General features: G+C 41.3%; 1 protein-coding gene and 1 long non-coding RNA gene across 3 annotated transcripts; one reads left to right on the top strand and one right to left on the bottom strand.

Annotated features, from left to right (window-relative positions):
* Positions 1–1,641: 1,641 nt before the first annotated feature.
* On the bottom strand, positions 1,642–6,467 carry LOC117545250. Of its 2 annotated transcripts, XR_004568799.1 has the most exons (7): positions 6,270–6,467; positions 4,478–4,561; positions 4,176–4,258; positions 3,828–4,000; positions 3,316–3,385; positions 2,407–2,565; positions 1,642–1,958 (listed from the first exon to the last, which is right to left on the bottom strand). It is a non-coding gene; the product is annotated as an uncharacterized LOC117545250 (long non-coding RNA). The 2 variants fall into 2 exon arrangements; XR_004568800.1 differs by lacking the exon at positions 2,407–2,565.
* Positions 6,468–10,589: 4,122 nt separating this feature from the next.
* On the top strand, positions 10,590–14,618 carry drd1a (dopamine receptor D1a). The gene is made up of 2 exons (XM_034214953.1): positions 10,590–10,871; positions 11,228–14,618. Exon 2 carries the CDS (start codon positions 11,592–11,594, stop codon positions 12,702–12,704), a length of 1,113 nt encoding a protein of 370 aa, XP_034070844.1. The 5' UTR covers positions 10,590–10,871; positions 11,228–11,591; the 3' UTR covers positions 12,705–14,618.
* The last annotated feature ends 484 nt before the right edge of the window (positions 14,619–15,102 follow it).

Genomic DNA, 15,102 nt, shown 5'->3' on the forward strand with positions numbered 1-15,102 from the left:
ATTTTTTGACAGACACTGCAGTCTTACTGTTAACTTTGTGCATTCTGCAACAGAAACATATAGATGAGAATAAACCCCTAACCGTCTCTGTTTCTCTTCCAGGTTCAACGCAATTGCACAATGATTCCGAGCCGAATGATTAAGCGGCATTTCAAACCATACATACGTTTCTTCATGAAACTTAACTCAAAGAAAACATGAAGACTTCCTGTTTTATACAGGGCTGCCTCAGTTTTTACTGAATAAAAAGTAATTTTAAATGAATGTATTAGATATGTATTTTTATGCAGTTTCCAACTCAGAAATGTTCTACATTATTTATCAGTATTATTTATGTCCATTTATCTCAAAATTTATTTATTTATTTATTTATTTCAATACAACTATTGATTCTCTGAAGACATTTCCATTTTGATATTCACAATGTGAAAATAACTTATTTCATTTCTGAAATGTTGTGCTGCTGTTGTCAAATAAATCAACTACTTTCATAATTCTGTCTCACTGAGTATTTGTAAAATCATACACTGCTATGTTTGAAGAGTCACATTGTCTGGATGCCAAAGATAAATGAATCACTGTCTCTTTCATCTATTTTTCTCGTCACGGGAGCAGTAAAACTCGACATGTTTGCATGCCAGCACGCAAATGGACTCACGTGAACCTACGAAAATCTGCATGACTGATACATACACACAGCTGTGTCCGTACACATGCATGCACACACAAAGGAAGTAGCAAAAAGAGTTGAGGTTCTCAAACATTTCTGTCCCTAAAACACCCCGCTCTGCCCTCAGCTGTCTTACTCATCACTCCTGGGTGTTTTGTGGATGGCTGTTTACCTGTCATCCCTCATCAGACAAAAAAACGCTCAGAAATGTTTTCATGACTTTATTGCTGCTGCAGGGGGATCTTAAAGATGTTTGAGCAGAGGTCTCCATAAGAGCGTGTGGTGATTGACATACTGTTTGAAAAGCATCTGCAGTCAAGGGTTCAATTATCTGTTATTTCAAATCCATATGTCAAGTCATTCACACTCATTACATTGTTTGAAAACAATTCAGAGGATATACAGTAGCAGCCTCTGTGAATGGTTACCTTTGTCACACAAGTCCTGTTTCTCTCTTGAGGCCAGGAAAAGGCTACACTGTAAAAATATCCACCGTGAATTCACAATAATTACCTGGCAACTTGTTGCATGACTTTCACAGTAAGGTTCACAGCAATTTACTGTGAATGTCTTCACAGCAATGTATTGTAATTTCACATCCATGATATTACAATGCATTGTTGTAAAGGTACAACTGTATACTGTAACTTCACAGCTTCAATTACTGTGATATTACAGTATGTTACTGGGGAATTACATTATTTTGTTGTACATTAATTACAACAAGGGCCTGTACTTTTACATTTCTATTGTGAAAGTACTGCAGGAGTAGCCAGTAATTTACAATGATACACTTGCATAACTGTAATTCCCAGCTCCAGTACTTCCTGGAGGAAGCTCATACAATGGTTTCCTGTCCAAGTTTAACAGGAAACCAAAGTGTGAGCTTCCTCCTGGAAGTACTGGAGCTGCACTATAAAAATGCACGTAATGTTATTGTACAATTAAAAACAACACACCAAACGCACAAATGAGGTAAAATCAATGGAAGCCCACTGGCATATTTATTGACAAAATAAACAACAGAGTAAACAAACAGGAACATGAACTAGTTCACCTCAACTATCCATAAAAAACAGATGAACCCTTAACGGATCCTTTAAACAAATAATCCCTCGCAGGTGAACTGACCGTAATGCTTCCCACTAAACTTGTCCCCGCACACCATGCAGTCTATGCAGACCATTCCAAGTCTATCAGCTTCCGGTGAAGGGTGCTCACGTGAGGATTAATGGAGCTTCGCTTCTTTGCCTTGGAGCCTTTCTCCGGGTTGATGCCCAAGAAGCATCTGTTAATAAGCAAAGATAAGTTTCAGTTTTAAATACACTCATGTATTGCAGGCAGCATTTATCAAGGTGTTCACCTGTGTCTTTTCCCACACCGACTGTTACTAGTACAAACCTGTTGGATCATCCTCTCACAATAACATTATTTGTAGCCTAGCAGAGTGCCTCAGGTACCTCTAACATAAGGTTTACTTACTTATCTGAATTTTGAAGCCATACTATATTGTGAATTAAACCATTATGTCAATTTTTTAACAAGCTAGCCCAGCAACATCAAGTGATGGTGTGGTCCCAATTCACATATTTGGTTCCAGGCTTCATACTCAAAGCATTTAATCTACTTTATAGCCTCTGTAGAAAGGCATGGACTTAATAGCAAGATAGTGAAACACAAATTTGCATGACAAGTCTTACTGATGACATTGATCATGTGTTTGAGTGTTACAATACCTTTGGATGAACTCCAGTGTGCATGATCCAATGGGATATTTGAGGTTGAAGACATAGTAGGTGCTGAATAAAGCAGCTAGCCCATGCAAAAAAAATGGGTGTGGGCCCATTACCACTTGTCCCTCGATAGCATCCACCCAGAAGGCTTCATTGTGTCACCTGAAATGAACAGATACCCCGTCATGCGTTATTGTGGATAGGTACATTCCCAGAATCAATCAAAAATAATACTTGAGCTGGAGATGTCAATACCAGATCCGAGTAACATTCATGATTGCCAAGGACCAAAAAGCAGGAAAATATACAGTGCAGAGCATGCAAGGACATGACACAGAACCCTCCAGGTGGACAGCACTTTTCTACTCCACCATCAGTGAGGTAGGCTACTTAACAGTCACTGTAAAAGCATCAAAGGTGTTTGTGCAGATAGGAGAATCTGGCTGAATGACAAAGCAACTCCCTAGCCCTCCTCCCTCTGCCTTTATGGATAGACGGTTTAACCTCATTCCTCTATGGGTAGATGGTTACGAGCCCAGCTAGAACGAGAACATGTCAACTCGTCAGACCCCTGAATCATTGAAACAGGCTATAGATTTTAACTAACGCAAATCGCTGAAACATATGGCGTCAGAGTATCGTAAGTGTCGTTTCACAGACTGGACTTGAATGGAGTGCAGGAGAGATGGAAGGCCTTCAGTCAGATTCTCCCCTTGATGCAAAGGAACACTTAAGCTCTTTAGAGTAACTATTCAGTATCCTATACCTCATCGATGGTGGAGCAGAACAGGGATGTCCTAAGAGAAATTATATAACTAGAATAAAAGCAGCAGTGAAGTCTAGCCATTCAGGTCAGAAAAGCAGGAAATCCTGTATAAACAGGAAAAATCCCAACCCTGAACATTACATTACCTTGAATGATCAAGCAGGGGGTGCTTGGGAGTGCTGCAGTATTCACTACATCAGCAGCAGTGGCACAGGTCTGTAACAAAGTAACACACAATAGCATAGATTTAACATTATGCAAGGATGAAGATCGTTCATTGGTCAGAGGTAAATCAGAACATAATAAATGGTCTAATAATAATAATTACTTGCATTTATATAGCGCTTTTCAAGACACCCAAAGCGCTTACAAATGGACGTCCGCAAACCAATGTGTAGCCCCCGCCTGGGTGATGCTAAGGCAACAGCTAATCCGCGCACTACAGCTCAACACAGATCAGCTCGGCCCATTTGGAGCAACTTGGGGGTTAAGTGTCTTGCTCAAGGACACTTCCGACATGCGGACAGTCAGAGCCAGGATTCGAACCACCAACCCTACGGTCGATGAACGACCAGCTCTACCAACTGAGCTTCAGTTGCCCCTAATGTAATCACTCGTTTAGCATTTTAAATATTTAAATAAATTAAAAAAAACTTACATCAACTTCGAGCATCAGTTTCTCCGTAGGCTCCTTAAAGTAGACCATAAGGAGCTGGAGGATGCAGGCAGCCTTCTCCGAACCCTCTGGATCATAGCTGGCCAGAAATTCCCTGATCTTCGGGTTGTCCAGTTTCTGACAGAAATGCAGGATGGTCTGTCCTCTCTGATGACCTAGAAAAAAGGAGACCAGAGAAAGGAGAAATTACAAAGGCAACCAACAAAAGGAATTTTTCAGTTTGCATGCAGATTATGAACATGAGCATGTTGTAAAGGTGTTCAAGGTCAGGTAGTCGAGCATCCCATTTAGACGAGACAGCAGTCACAATCATATCGAAATGTTAACTACCTTAGCTGCAACAACACTCGAACAGTCACTAGCAATTTCCTCGAGGATGGCGCACGCACACCAGGATCACGAGGATGTCAAATCTGGAATAGAGGCAGTAAAAAACCACCACAGGGAAGCAAGAGAGGTAAGCTCACATAAATGTACTGTCAAACAGTATTGGATGAAGTGATTAATCTCAGGTGTGCTGCACAGGTAACAAATGTCTGAGCTTCAGTACTTCATGGAGGGAAGCACTGGAGCTGGGGACTGCAGTTATGCACAGTCTATAAACTACGGTCTGTGTTGCATACTAGGCCTACCTCCAACTAGGAAGCAATCCGTGGATTGGATTTAGGCAATACACCTCGTCGCGTCGGTCAACACCAGGCAGGCAATCAGTAGGCCTAGAGCAAGATACAAGATCTGTTTATTCGCCATGTAGTTTTACAACATACTAGAAATGTGTTGCTGGTAGGTACTGACATAAAGACAACATTGGACAGGGTGCAGGGACAAGACAGGACAAGTGCAAAACAGGACAGTGTACAAAATGCAGGTAAAAGTAGAAGCTAATTTAGGCTAGAATAGTATAGAAGTAAAAATAAGATTTAAAAAATTGTGTTTTCAGAGAAATAACATTACGCATTGCAATAACCTATAAACATTTCAAACCTATAAACATTGCGAATCTGTAAACATTGTGAAGAGGCAAGAGAGTTTGGTAATCCTTTATCATCCAGAGTAGTGTTGATGAAAGTATTGAGTGATTGAAACTTTGCTCGCCACAGGGTGGCGTCTGTAACGCACATATTAACATAGGTACGCTCCTCTGAAATGATTGTCCCCTGCAATTATTATTATCCCTCAATCGAGATCGCTATTCAGCTAGCTAACGTTAGCTTAAACAAACGTAACATGCAACGTTAGCCTAATCTAAAATGCTCTACTACGGCGTACCTTTCATGTGGCTCGTCAGCGCAGACTCTCGCATCGTTATTTTTGCAAACTTTGCAGGAGGCTACTCGTGGGCTTGACCCTCGTCTTAGCCATGGCTTGTATTTGTCTTCTGCTAGCCAACGCTCGTTGAAACTGCAACCTCCTGGCACACAGTCATCTATCACTCTCATCAGAATGCCCAGGTCACACGTAACACAAACACTTGCAGGTCGCGCGCATCGCGCGGGAAGGCCGCAGCGGAGCTGTTTTATGTAGAAGCGAAGCAATTCTTTTCTTTTAATCTAAAAAGCGAACTATTCAGTCAGACAGCAATTTATTGTAAAAGTAAAGCATTTACATTTTCAAGCACTTTATCTCAATTTCAAGCACCATTTCCAAAATTCAAGCACTTTCCTAACCTTGAAAACACCACGTCAAATGTCAAGCATTTTCAAGGATTTCAAGCACCCGTACGAACCCTGAGTAGTACAGTTAAAACCTTAACGATCCGAATAATCGATGAATCGATAGATTCATCGATTATCAAATTAGTCGTGTGTTGCAGCCCTAGTGATGACACGTGGTGACACCAATGTGCAATAGGGTCTGTGACGAATTCATTACGAACATTGTAAGAGCAACTAACTTTACCAACTTTGACACAGATTTAGATTAGGTCTAATTTGATTAGACAATGTCATGAAACCACCAAGCACCTAGCACAAGAAACATTCATTAGCTAGCTAACATCAGCTAACCTACTAGTAAGTTAGTTAGACCATGGCGTCAGAATTCAGACTTAGCAGCAATGCTAAGCTAACTAGCTTATACCAATGGCAATTATACCAGTCTTACCGGTTAAAGTATTCATTGTTCGCTCTTTCATTCGAATACAGCATAAGCCTTCTGCCAACAAATGGAACAGTCAGCAACAGTTGGCTGGCTAGCACCAGAGCCATCTACCATAGCCATATACGGCGCTGGCTAGCACTAGCTAGGCTAACGTTAAGGCCACCTGCTTGAAGGTGGACATGGCTGCTATCAAGCTAATGTTACTAGCTAACGCTAGCTATCTATTCGCTACCATGTACAAACCAACACGACACTACTCCACTGGCGTTCACAATCGAAAGCACATAATATCCACCACTAATCCACATTATGGGCAGTACTTACTTGCTGTTTACCGATGGTAACCGCTTTGGAGAAACTCACAGATGTTCACCTTGACTGTTGCCTCCGTGCGAATTTTCGAAAGGATCGAGGCATCTCTGTTAGGAGGCTTTGGGTTCCTCAATGCGCGATATGATTGGCCGTTCGAGCGATGACGTTCCGTTTCGTCCCTTCAAACGTGACACCTACGGTTAACAGGCAAACCAGTGGACAAATATCCAGAAATTACGTTTTTTCTGGCGTGTATGTCACGTGATCTTCAACTTTCTCAGCAGAATAAAATAAATATAAATATATCAGCAATTAAACAACATATTCCATTTATTTTCACACAATACGTCTCCTTTCAGTATCAACACTAATTCGGCTGACTTATATATTTGATCCAATTGGTAGATAGGGACACCTAGTGGTTAAAGCACGTTATTGAAATGTTTTGTTGAATAATCTTTCATCTTTAATAACCTGACTTTGGAAAGGGCTGGAAAGATACTTTTTTCACCAGGGGCCTCTAAATAGGGCCCAGATAAGAAATATGAAATATGGGAACCGTAACTCACCCAGACATTTTTTTTTCAATCTAATGTCAAACTCTCACAAAATCCTGTCTAGAGCTAAAGATTGGACACCCTTTGGTGAGGGAGGGAGAGAAAATTGAAAAAAATTGAAAAAAGGTGCTTGGCGCTTCGAGACTTTGAGAGTGTGTTGCTTCACTTGTGTGGAACCCGCTTGCAAAATTTGGGGCCGCGGTGACCTTCAACCAAGTCTCAAACTAAGGTTAAAGGTCATGTTTTCATGGCTCTCAGTACTCTAGACGGCACAAAGGAAGGTCCGACAGCTTTGAGCTTGGTGTCGTTGGAATCGCCTCGAAGAGTACATGCAGATTCATCCCTCTGCTGCTCCGAATGTCAAACGTTACGGCTTAAAACGGGACAAAGCCTTCCATTATGCCGCTTTCACTCTCGCTCTTGTGGTGACAGAGCACGCCAATTTTCCCGCATGCTAGGCAGACAAGATTATTCTAGTTAGCTTTGGTTTGATGTGGAGATGTGATTTGATGTGTCGTTTGTCCCCCAACTCCTCTCCAAAGTTGAGATATGTAATAAAATACTCAGGGGAGTTTCCTGAATTTTCATGCCGAAAGCCAAGCACTAGGCCCTGGGTAAATTAAGACGCTGATTTGGGGCACTTTTTCCACTTTCCCTGGTGCTAGAAACTCAAGTCAGGCATCCCTGGAATCGTTGTAAAAATACATTTCTAGCTAAACGTAATTGAGAATGCAGTTTAGTTCTGTGGGAACGTAATTTTTAGGAGACAGGGTTGCCAGGACACACGCCGATTAGAATAGTCTATTCTGCACATGTGCAATAGTGCACAATTCAAATTTTACAGTAATGAGTTGTGCTCTTTATATACAGTCTATCATGGTTGTGCTAAGATGATTTTGAGTACAGTGCTTTACTGTGAAATAATAGTTAAATAATGTGAAATCCAATTCTACTGTTTTATAGATATTTTGTTGTGATATTACAGGGGCTTTTGATTACAATATTTCTCTGTAATATGATACTCTTAAATGCTGTGAAATCCTTGCAATTTTTACAATGTTGTTGTGATATTACAACATTTGATGTGATATTACAGAGGATTTTGATTGCAGTATTTTATTGTGAAATAATAGTTAAATGCTGTGAAATCACAAGGATACAGTCCTTTTTACATGTATTTGTTGGGATATTACAGGGGGCCTTGAATACAATATGTCACTGTAAAATAATACTGTTAAATGTTGTGAAATGCTGGTAATTGTTTACAGTGTAGTCACTGTGACCTTTTTACCTGTGCTGGACTATGGTGATCTATTTTATATGAATGCGCCGGCCAATTACCTCACCAAGATAGATGCCGCCTATCATAGTGCACTAAGGTTTGTGACAGACTGTAAGACTTTGACTCATCATTGTACCCTGTATACAAGGGCAGGGTTGCTTTCACTTACTGTACGGCGGCTAAATCACTGGTATCTTTTTATTTATAAAGCAATGTTAGGGAAACTTCCGTCTTACATCTGTTCCCTGATCTCACAGCGTATTGTAAATGGCTACTGCCTGAGATCTAAAGCTGTGGTTGTATTACATGTGCCAACTGCTAGGACTGTATTAGGAAATACAGCTTTTAGATGCGCAGCGCCGCTAGCATGGAACAGTCTACAAAAGGAATGGAAGCTAAGCAGTTTGATTCCATTTCATGTTTTTAAAGCTAGGATAGACGCTATACAATCAGAAAATATTGGTGTCTGTAAATGCTACTAGTATACAAACTGTAGTATCATATAATGTCCTTTGTTTTCTGTCATGTTTGTATTAATGTTTGGAACTAATTGAAGCAGGTCACCATTGTAAAAGAGGTCTATGATCTCAATGGGTTTTATCTGTATAAATAAAGGTTTTGAATTGAATTGAATTGAATAAGAGCGGTAGCTGCACCTTTGAACACAGAGAAGTACCAGAGCAGAAGGCAGGTGGAGAGAGACGCTCTGAAGTAGACCCAAAATGCTCCTCAGCTTGCCCGTCTGTCCCTGGTCTCACCTCTGACCTTTGAACTCTCTAACCTGTCTCACTGCTGTACCTTTGATGTCCTAACAGCAAGGCAGCACTATGCAAAAAGACCTGAGAGCAGGAAAGAACGGCCCATATGTTTAAGAGAGAATGACAACAAAGAGCACATGGTCATAAATAGAGGAAGAGAATGACACTGATATTTAAATAATTCACAGGATTTAAGCATATTTTTAAAGTTAAACGTAAAGGGAAATATTTTGTGTAATGTGCCCAATGTGCCGAGAGTGAGATAAGAAGCAGGTTGCCGTCTGTCCAGGCTGCAGCGAGAAGTGGGATAATGTTAAGCGATTGGAAACAGCGGTTCAAATTGCAAAAAGGAAAATATATTTTTCCAAAATGTCGAGCTAAATGCTCTTTCAGCAGATTTCCCATCTAGCTTTCCTCTCTGTTTGTGTTGACAGTGTTGAGTTTGCTGCTCTGCTCAATACACTTTTCAGTGTAAAGCATAGAATTATATCATTATCCCTTTTTATTTCTATATGTATATTCTGTTTTGTGAGGGTTTATAATTTAAAAGACTCAAAGGTGTATATGATCCAAGACTGAAATATATTCCGTTTACAATCACAAATTACAAAAAATAACCCATGAGAAGCTCGGTGCAGAAAATATCAAGTATCTTTGCTTAAATTAAATCCCTTTTACCTAATTTTAGTTGATTATCAAAATAAATAAGAATTTATTTTTGTACAATTTGTATTAGACTTCCTCTATTCCTTTATTTCTTTGGGATTCATATTTGAAAAGCTGCATTTACATCTCAACTGAATACAAAAACAAGCATTCATGGCTTTTTCATAATTTCATAACAAAAAAAATCTCTATTATCATATTAAAGAAAGATATGGTACTTTTTGTTTTGTAACTAATTATGTTCTTCCTTATTTTATCCTCAATCCTTTTACTCCCATGGCTTTATCCCATCTATTTAACGTCCTATAGTGTGGATGCTTGTGAAGGAAAAGGGTAAAAGCTGTTTCTTCTCCTCCTGTCAGAACTACTCACATCACTGTAAGGTGACAGCTGGCATGTCACGATTGTTTCCGCATCCCATGATGCTCTGCATGGAAGATACCAGCTTGAACCGAGTAAAACTGTGGGCTGTCATCATCAGACGGAAATGATGACTGCAGCTGACAATGGTCTAAAACACATGAAAGCACATGAAAACCTTGCCACAGGTCAATGAAGAATATTGGCTTCTAATCAAATCCTCTGTCTGGTTATAAATCTGTTTTATGTCAAATCTCCATTCAATATATTGCTGCACAGGAGGGTTTATATCCCTGCAGCCTGATATCCCTCTGTAGGCACAATTGTTCTCTTCCTCCATTAGGTGGCCTCAGCGACCCACTGGCCATGCATGTTTGGCCCTTGTCCCTAATTTTTATAACCTGCATCTTAATTTAATTAAACTACACCACAGTGCAGATTAAACTGGGTCAATTGAATTGAATTGAGATTAAGCATGTTGATAACAGCTAGGTGTATTCAGCACCATGCTGTTTTAAGCCTCTAAACTCTGCCACTCAAGAGCCGGCAATGTGGCACATGACAAGTCCCTCCTGTGTCGTGGTGCATATAGGCAGTAGTGGCTTTAATCACCGAGGGGCCCGAAGTCGCATGCTCTCATTCACTTTGTCTTGAATGGGACAACGTCAGCGCGCCGGAGTGAGGCTGTGCCGCGCGGCGCACAGACAGAGACCCGCCGCAGAGCGAGCAGGGGCTGCGGGAGGACGCAGCGAGAGAGGGGACGGCTGAGTGACAACTACAGTTGTGTGTGGTGTATTTTATAACAGTCAGCGATGTGGAGGCCATCGAGGATATTATCGGACTCTTATCTAGTTTGTTTTTGTCGGACATGAAGACTGCACCTGCCCTTTTGGATTGACTTTACGCTGTTAAATTCTCATGGAGGCGACGGGACGTTTATTTTGAAATGTGAAAATCAAGCTACAGCTTGCTGCGACCCCATGAGTAAGAGGTGAGAAAATTGTTATTGTTGTCATGCATGTAGGGAGGTGTGACTATTTGGTAATCACGCATTCAACAACAATGCTTGCATGGGAAACTCCATTTGTATTCCGTTTGAAATCTGATCATTGGCAAAGCAACACACATCACATTTCCTTTATGACACACACACACACACACACACACACACACACACACACACACACACACACACACACACACACACACACACACACACACACACACACACACACACACACACAATATTATATCAATAAGAATAAATAAAGTATTTTGACCAATTTGCTTTTATTTAAATTAATGCAATACATCCAATCTTGTATAATTCCTTTCTTCAATCTGCAGGGCTGCTGATGACTTTAATTAGCAGACAGAGGCTACCTAAAGTGTGGGATCTACAAACTCCAAGACAAAGAAAGAAGAGCCAATGGCGGTCATTATCAAGGAACTAAGTTAACACAACCTCTTCAGTTCTGCAGCTTGAATAATGTCAAATCTAATTTATAAAGTCAGTGGGCTAATGTCCTGCCAAGAGCATGTTTGCCTCAAACATGTCAGCCCTCTTCATACATTTGGAAGACACAGTGATGGAGATTGTTTGCAAAGCTGTTGCACAGAAGCCTCCCAGTTTTTAATCCTGTGGATATAATGTACAACCCTTCAGCATGACTTAATAAACAAGCTCTCCCCAACCCTCGAATGTTCAGGGATGGATCTCATGAACCTTACAACTGTCATCGATAACGGGTTTTTGGACGAGGCTCCGTCGAGCCGCGTCCTGACTGGCTGTTTCCTCTCGTTGCTCATCCTTACCACCTTGCTGGGAAACATTCTTGTTTGTGCCGCCGTCATCAAGTTTCGACATCTACGATTGAAGGTCACCAACTTTTTTGTGATCTCGCTGGCCGTGTCAGACCTCTTGGTCGCCATCTTGGTGATGCCGTGGAAGGCAGTGACGGAGATCGCCGGATTCTGGCCATTTGGCTCTTTTTGTGACACCTGGGTTGCATTTGACATCATGTGCTCCACCGCGTCCATTTTGAACCTTTGCGTGATAAGCCTGGACCGCTACTGGGCCATCTCCAACCCCTTCCGCTATGAGAGGAAGATGACACCCAGGATGGCCTATGTGATGATCAGTGTGGCCTGGACGCTATCTGTGCTCATTTCCTTTATCCCGGTGCAGCTCAACTGGCACAAGGCCCAAACTAAATCTTACGCCCCTGACACAGAGTCCTCCTCAGACTTCAATGATACATCTTACCACAGCCCAGAGAACTGTGACTCCAGCCTGAACAGAACCTATGCCATATCCACCTCCTTCATAAGCTTTTACATCCCCGTGGCCATCATGGTGGCCACCTACACCCAGATATACCGCATTGCCCACAGACAAATCAGGCGGATCTCTGCCTTGGAGCGAGCGGCCGAAAGTGCCAAGAACAGACATGACAGCATGGGTGGAGGCTCCAGCATGTCAGAGTCCGAGAGCTCCTTCAAGATGACGTTCAAGAGGGAGACCAAAGTGCTGAAGACTCTGTCGGTGATCATGGGGGTGTTTGTGTGTTGCTGGCTTCCGTTCTTTATACTCAACTGCATGGTGCCCTTCTGTGAGCAGTCAAGCGGAGGGGAGGCTTTCCCCTGCATCAGCCCCACCACGTTTGACGTGTTTGTGTGGTTCGGCTGGGCTAATTCCTCCCTCAACCCCATCATCTATGCCTTCAACGCAGATTTCCGAAAGGCCTTCTCCATCCTGCTGGGCTGCCATAGACTGTATCCAGGAGGCCACAACATAGAGACGGTCAGTCTAAACAAGAAATGACTCATGACTCTCTCACAGCACTGACTCATCCTTAATGCTACGAGTCCTAGCGTTCCTGTGCAGGCCGGTCTGATGGACTTCAAACGAGGACACTGCCCTTTGTGCTGAGTGTGACTGAAGAACACAACGACCCTACATGTACCTGTGTCTGCATTATGCCAGTGGCCCGTCCATGTGCCGATGGTCAGAGTGAGCTAGCCGTGCTCACCGTGGTCGCTGCACTGTCTTCAAGGGGGGAGACGCTCCTGAAAGGGGATTTTGGGGGATTGAGATTAAGACTCTTCGCTGTTGTGCCAGGAAACTGGGAGAGCCCACGCCCCCTGTTAAAGATAATCCAGTGACTGGGCAGCACACTCCCTAATGCTGTCAGACACGGCTCTCTTCAATACCATCAGACACGTACACAAACACAAACACTGTCAAAACATGCTCCTCCAAATTCAGTGTAAATGCAGCACCCAGCCTGCACTCTACGACAAATTACATGACAGCACACGGAAATACTGTTACTCATTAAGTTAGCATCCCGCACTCTACAAGGAGTCCAGTGGAAAAAGCATCAAACTAAATTAGGTTCTAACTAGATGAGCATGTAGGTAGAGGGTGACATGTGACTAAAGATTACAGCACGAATGAAAGCATCAGAGTTTACATACCACTCCATCCATTAACGATGAGGAGTTGACACTATTGATGGAAGTGTTTAATTTTGAAACTGATCTCATTGCTGATACTGCTTCACACTTTACATCTTATCCAACTCTTGATATAACTTTCAATCAAATTTACTCAACAGACACCTCATACATTATTTGTTTTACTGCTTGAGAGTGTTTTATGGATGTCCCATATTACTTTGTGTGCCCTGTATTTTTCATTAACAACGGTCAATGACCTCCTAAAGGTTTTGCTCGACTTGTGGTGTCCTTGACTTCTATGCTTACTTGGCAGCTGATAAATAATTGCTAGTAACTGAATTATGTTTGGATAAATCACTTTCAATTAGCTCTTCAAAGTAATACAAAAACATGGGTGTTGTATTTATAGGTTCGGCCATCATTCCTATCAGTTATGATGACAGTGTAGTCCCTAAAGTATTTTCTGACATATTTGAACATTGATATGATCATTATACAGCAGCAGCCAGTCTATCAGACCAGGCTTACACCAGCACACGGTCAGGTCAGATTATTTAAACAACTATATTTGGAGATAAAATGTAAATGATGATGAGATGTATAATGTCACTGATAATCCTTGATCACACAATGTCTGTATTCATTGTTTCCTTATTTGTGAGCTGAGGGCTTGTTTGAAATGTTTTGGTCTGAATATCTGAGTGGAAGTGTCTTTTATCTCGTCATTTCTATTTTTTTTTTTAGCAATGTCCAGGTGTTTCCAAATCTCAGCAGTTAAAGAAATGGTAATCTGGGATCAACATCCATGAACTTGACACAGAGGAACCTGGTGTGTTTAACTAAAACTTGGTCAGACTTTGGATAATTCAAACGAGTATCATGAGTAAATTAGAGACTTTAAGAGATTCTGGTGGTATAATCGGTCTTAATCCCTGACATTTTGAACTTTTCCCTTACCTCATTACCTACAATATTATCATGACATAAAGATATTATGGATGAATCTTTTCAAGACCAAAGAAAGAGACTCTGAAGTATTGAGTAAGCATTGTATGTTGGACTGTGAAGAACAGGATGTATTGCCATCATCATCAACAGTTACCTCTTATTTGATGTAAAGTATTTATTTTTGTATGTGCTAAATGGCGTCATCACTTACCTATGGTGAGCATTGATGACACAAACAAAGCTGTAGGTGGTTGTACTTGGCTAAAATCTTTTTAGAAGTTGTTATAGAGGTCTGACAAATAAATACTGTATTATGTTACATTCATAACAGTTGTGAAGTGTCTGCTTTAGCATCTCAATGCCCATCTTAATAAAAGTGTATGTGTCAATTTTGGTGAAATCGACTGCGTGGTGTATGTGATTGTCTGTACAGATCTACAGATAAAACTTCCTGAAGTACAAACTTAAAGGGACCTGCTGTTTGAACGTCCAAAATCTCACTCTTGCGTTACTCTGGTGTTCATGTTTGTTCGGTTTGGCGATGAATCGACACCATTAGCAAAGTTAAAGGTCCGATCTGGAGTCTGAATAACATGGAATAATACCCTCTTTATCAATTTATTTTGGCTTTGTTTCATTCATTTGCTGAACTGCTGTTGTTTCAGGCTCAAATGATTGACTGAACTGTTGCAACAATACCAAAAAACTAAACACACATTCTGATTCACAGCTGAAATTAGGAGGTGATTTTACATTTAAATGTTCAGGAGCTTTGTATATCAAGGATGCACCTGTCACATAAATGGACACTG

This window comes from Gymnodraco acuticeps, unplaced genomic scaffold (genome assembly GCF_902827175.1).
Source record: "Gymnodraco acuticeps unplaced genomic scaffold, fGymAcu1.1, whole genome shotgun sequence".
Classification (NCBI taxonomy): Eukaryota; Metazoa; Chordata; class Actinopteri; order Perciformes; family Bathydraconidae; genus Gymnodraco; species Gymnodraco acuticeps.

What these genes read in the sequence shown, in the direction of transcription:
- drd1a (XM_034214953.1), top strand. Translation starts at nt 11,592, where the DNA reads ATGGATCTCATGAACCTTACAACTGTCATCGATAACGGGTTTTTGGAC.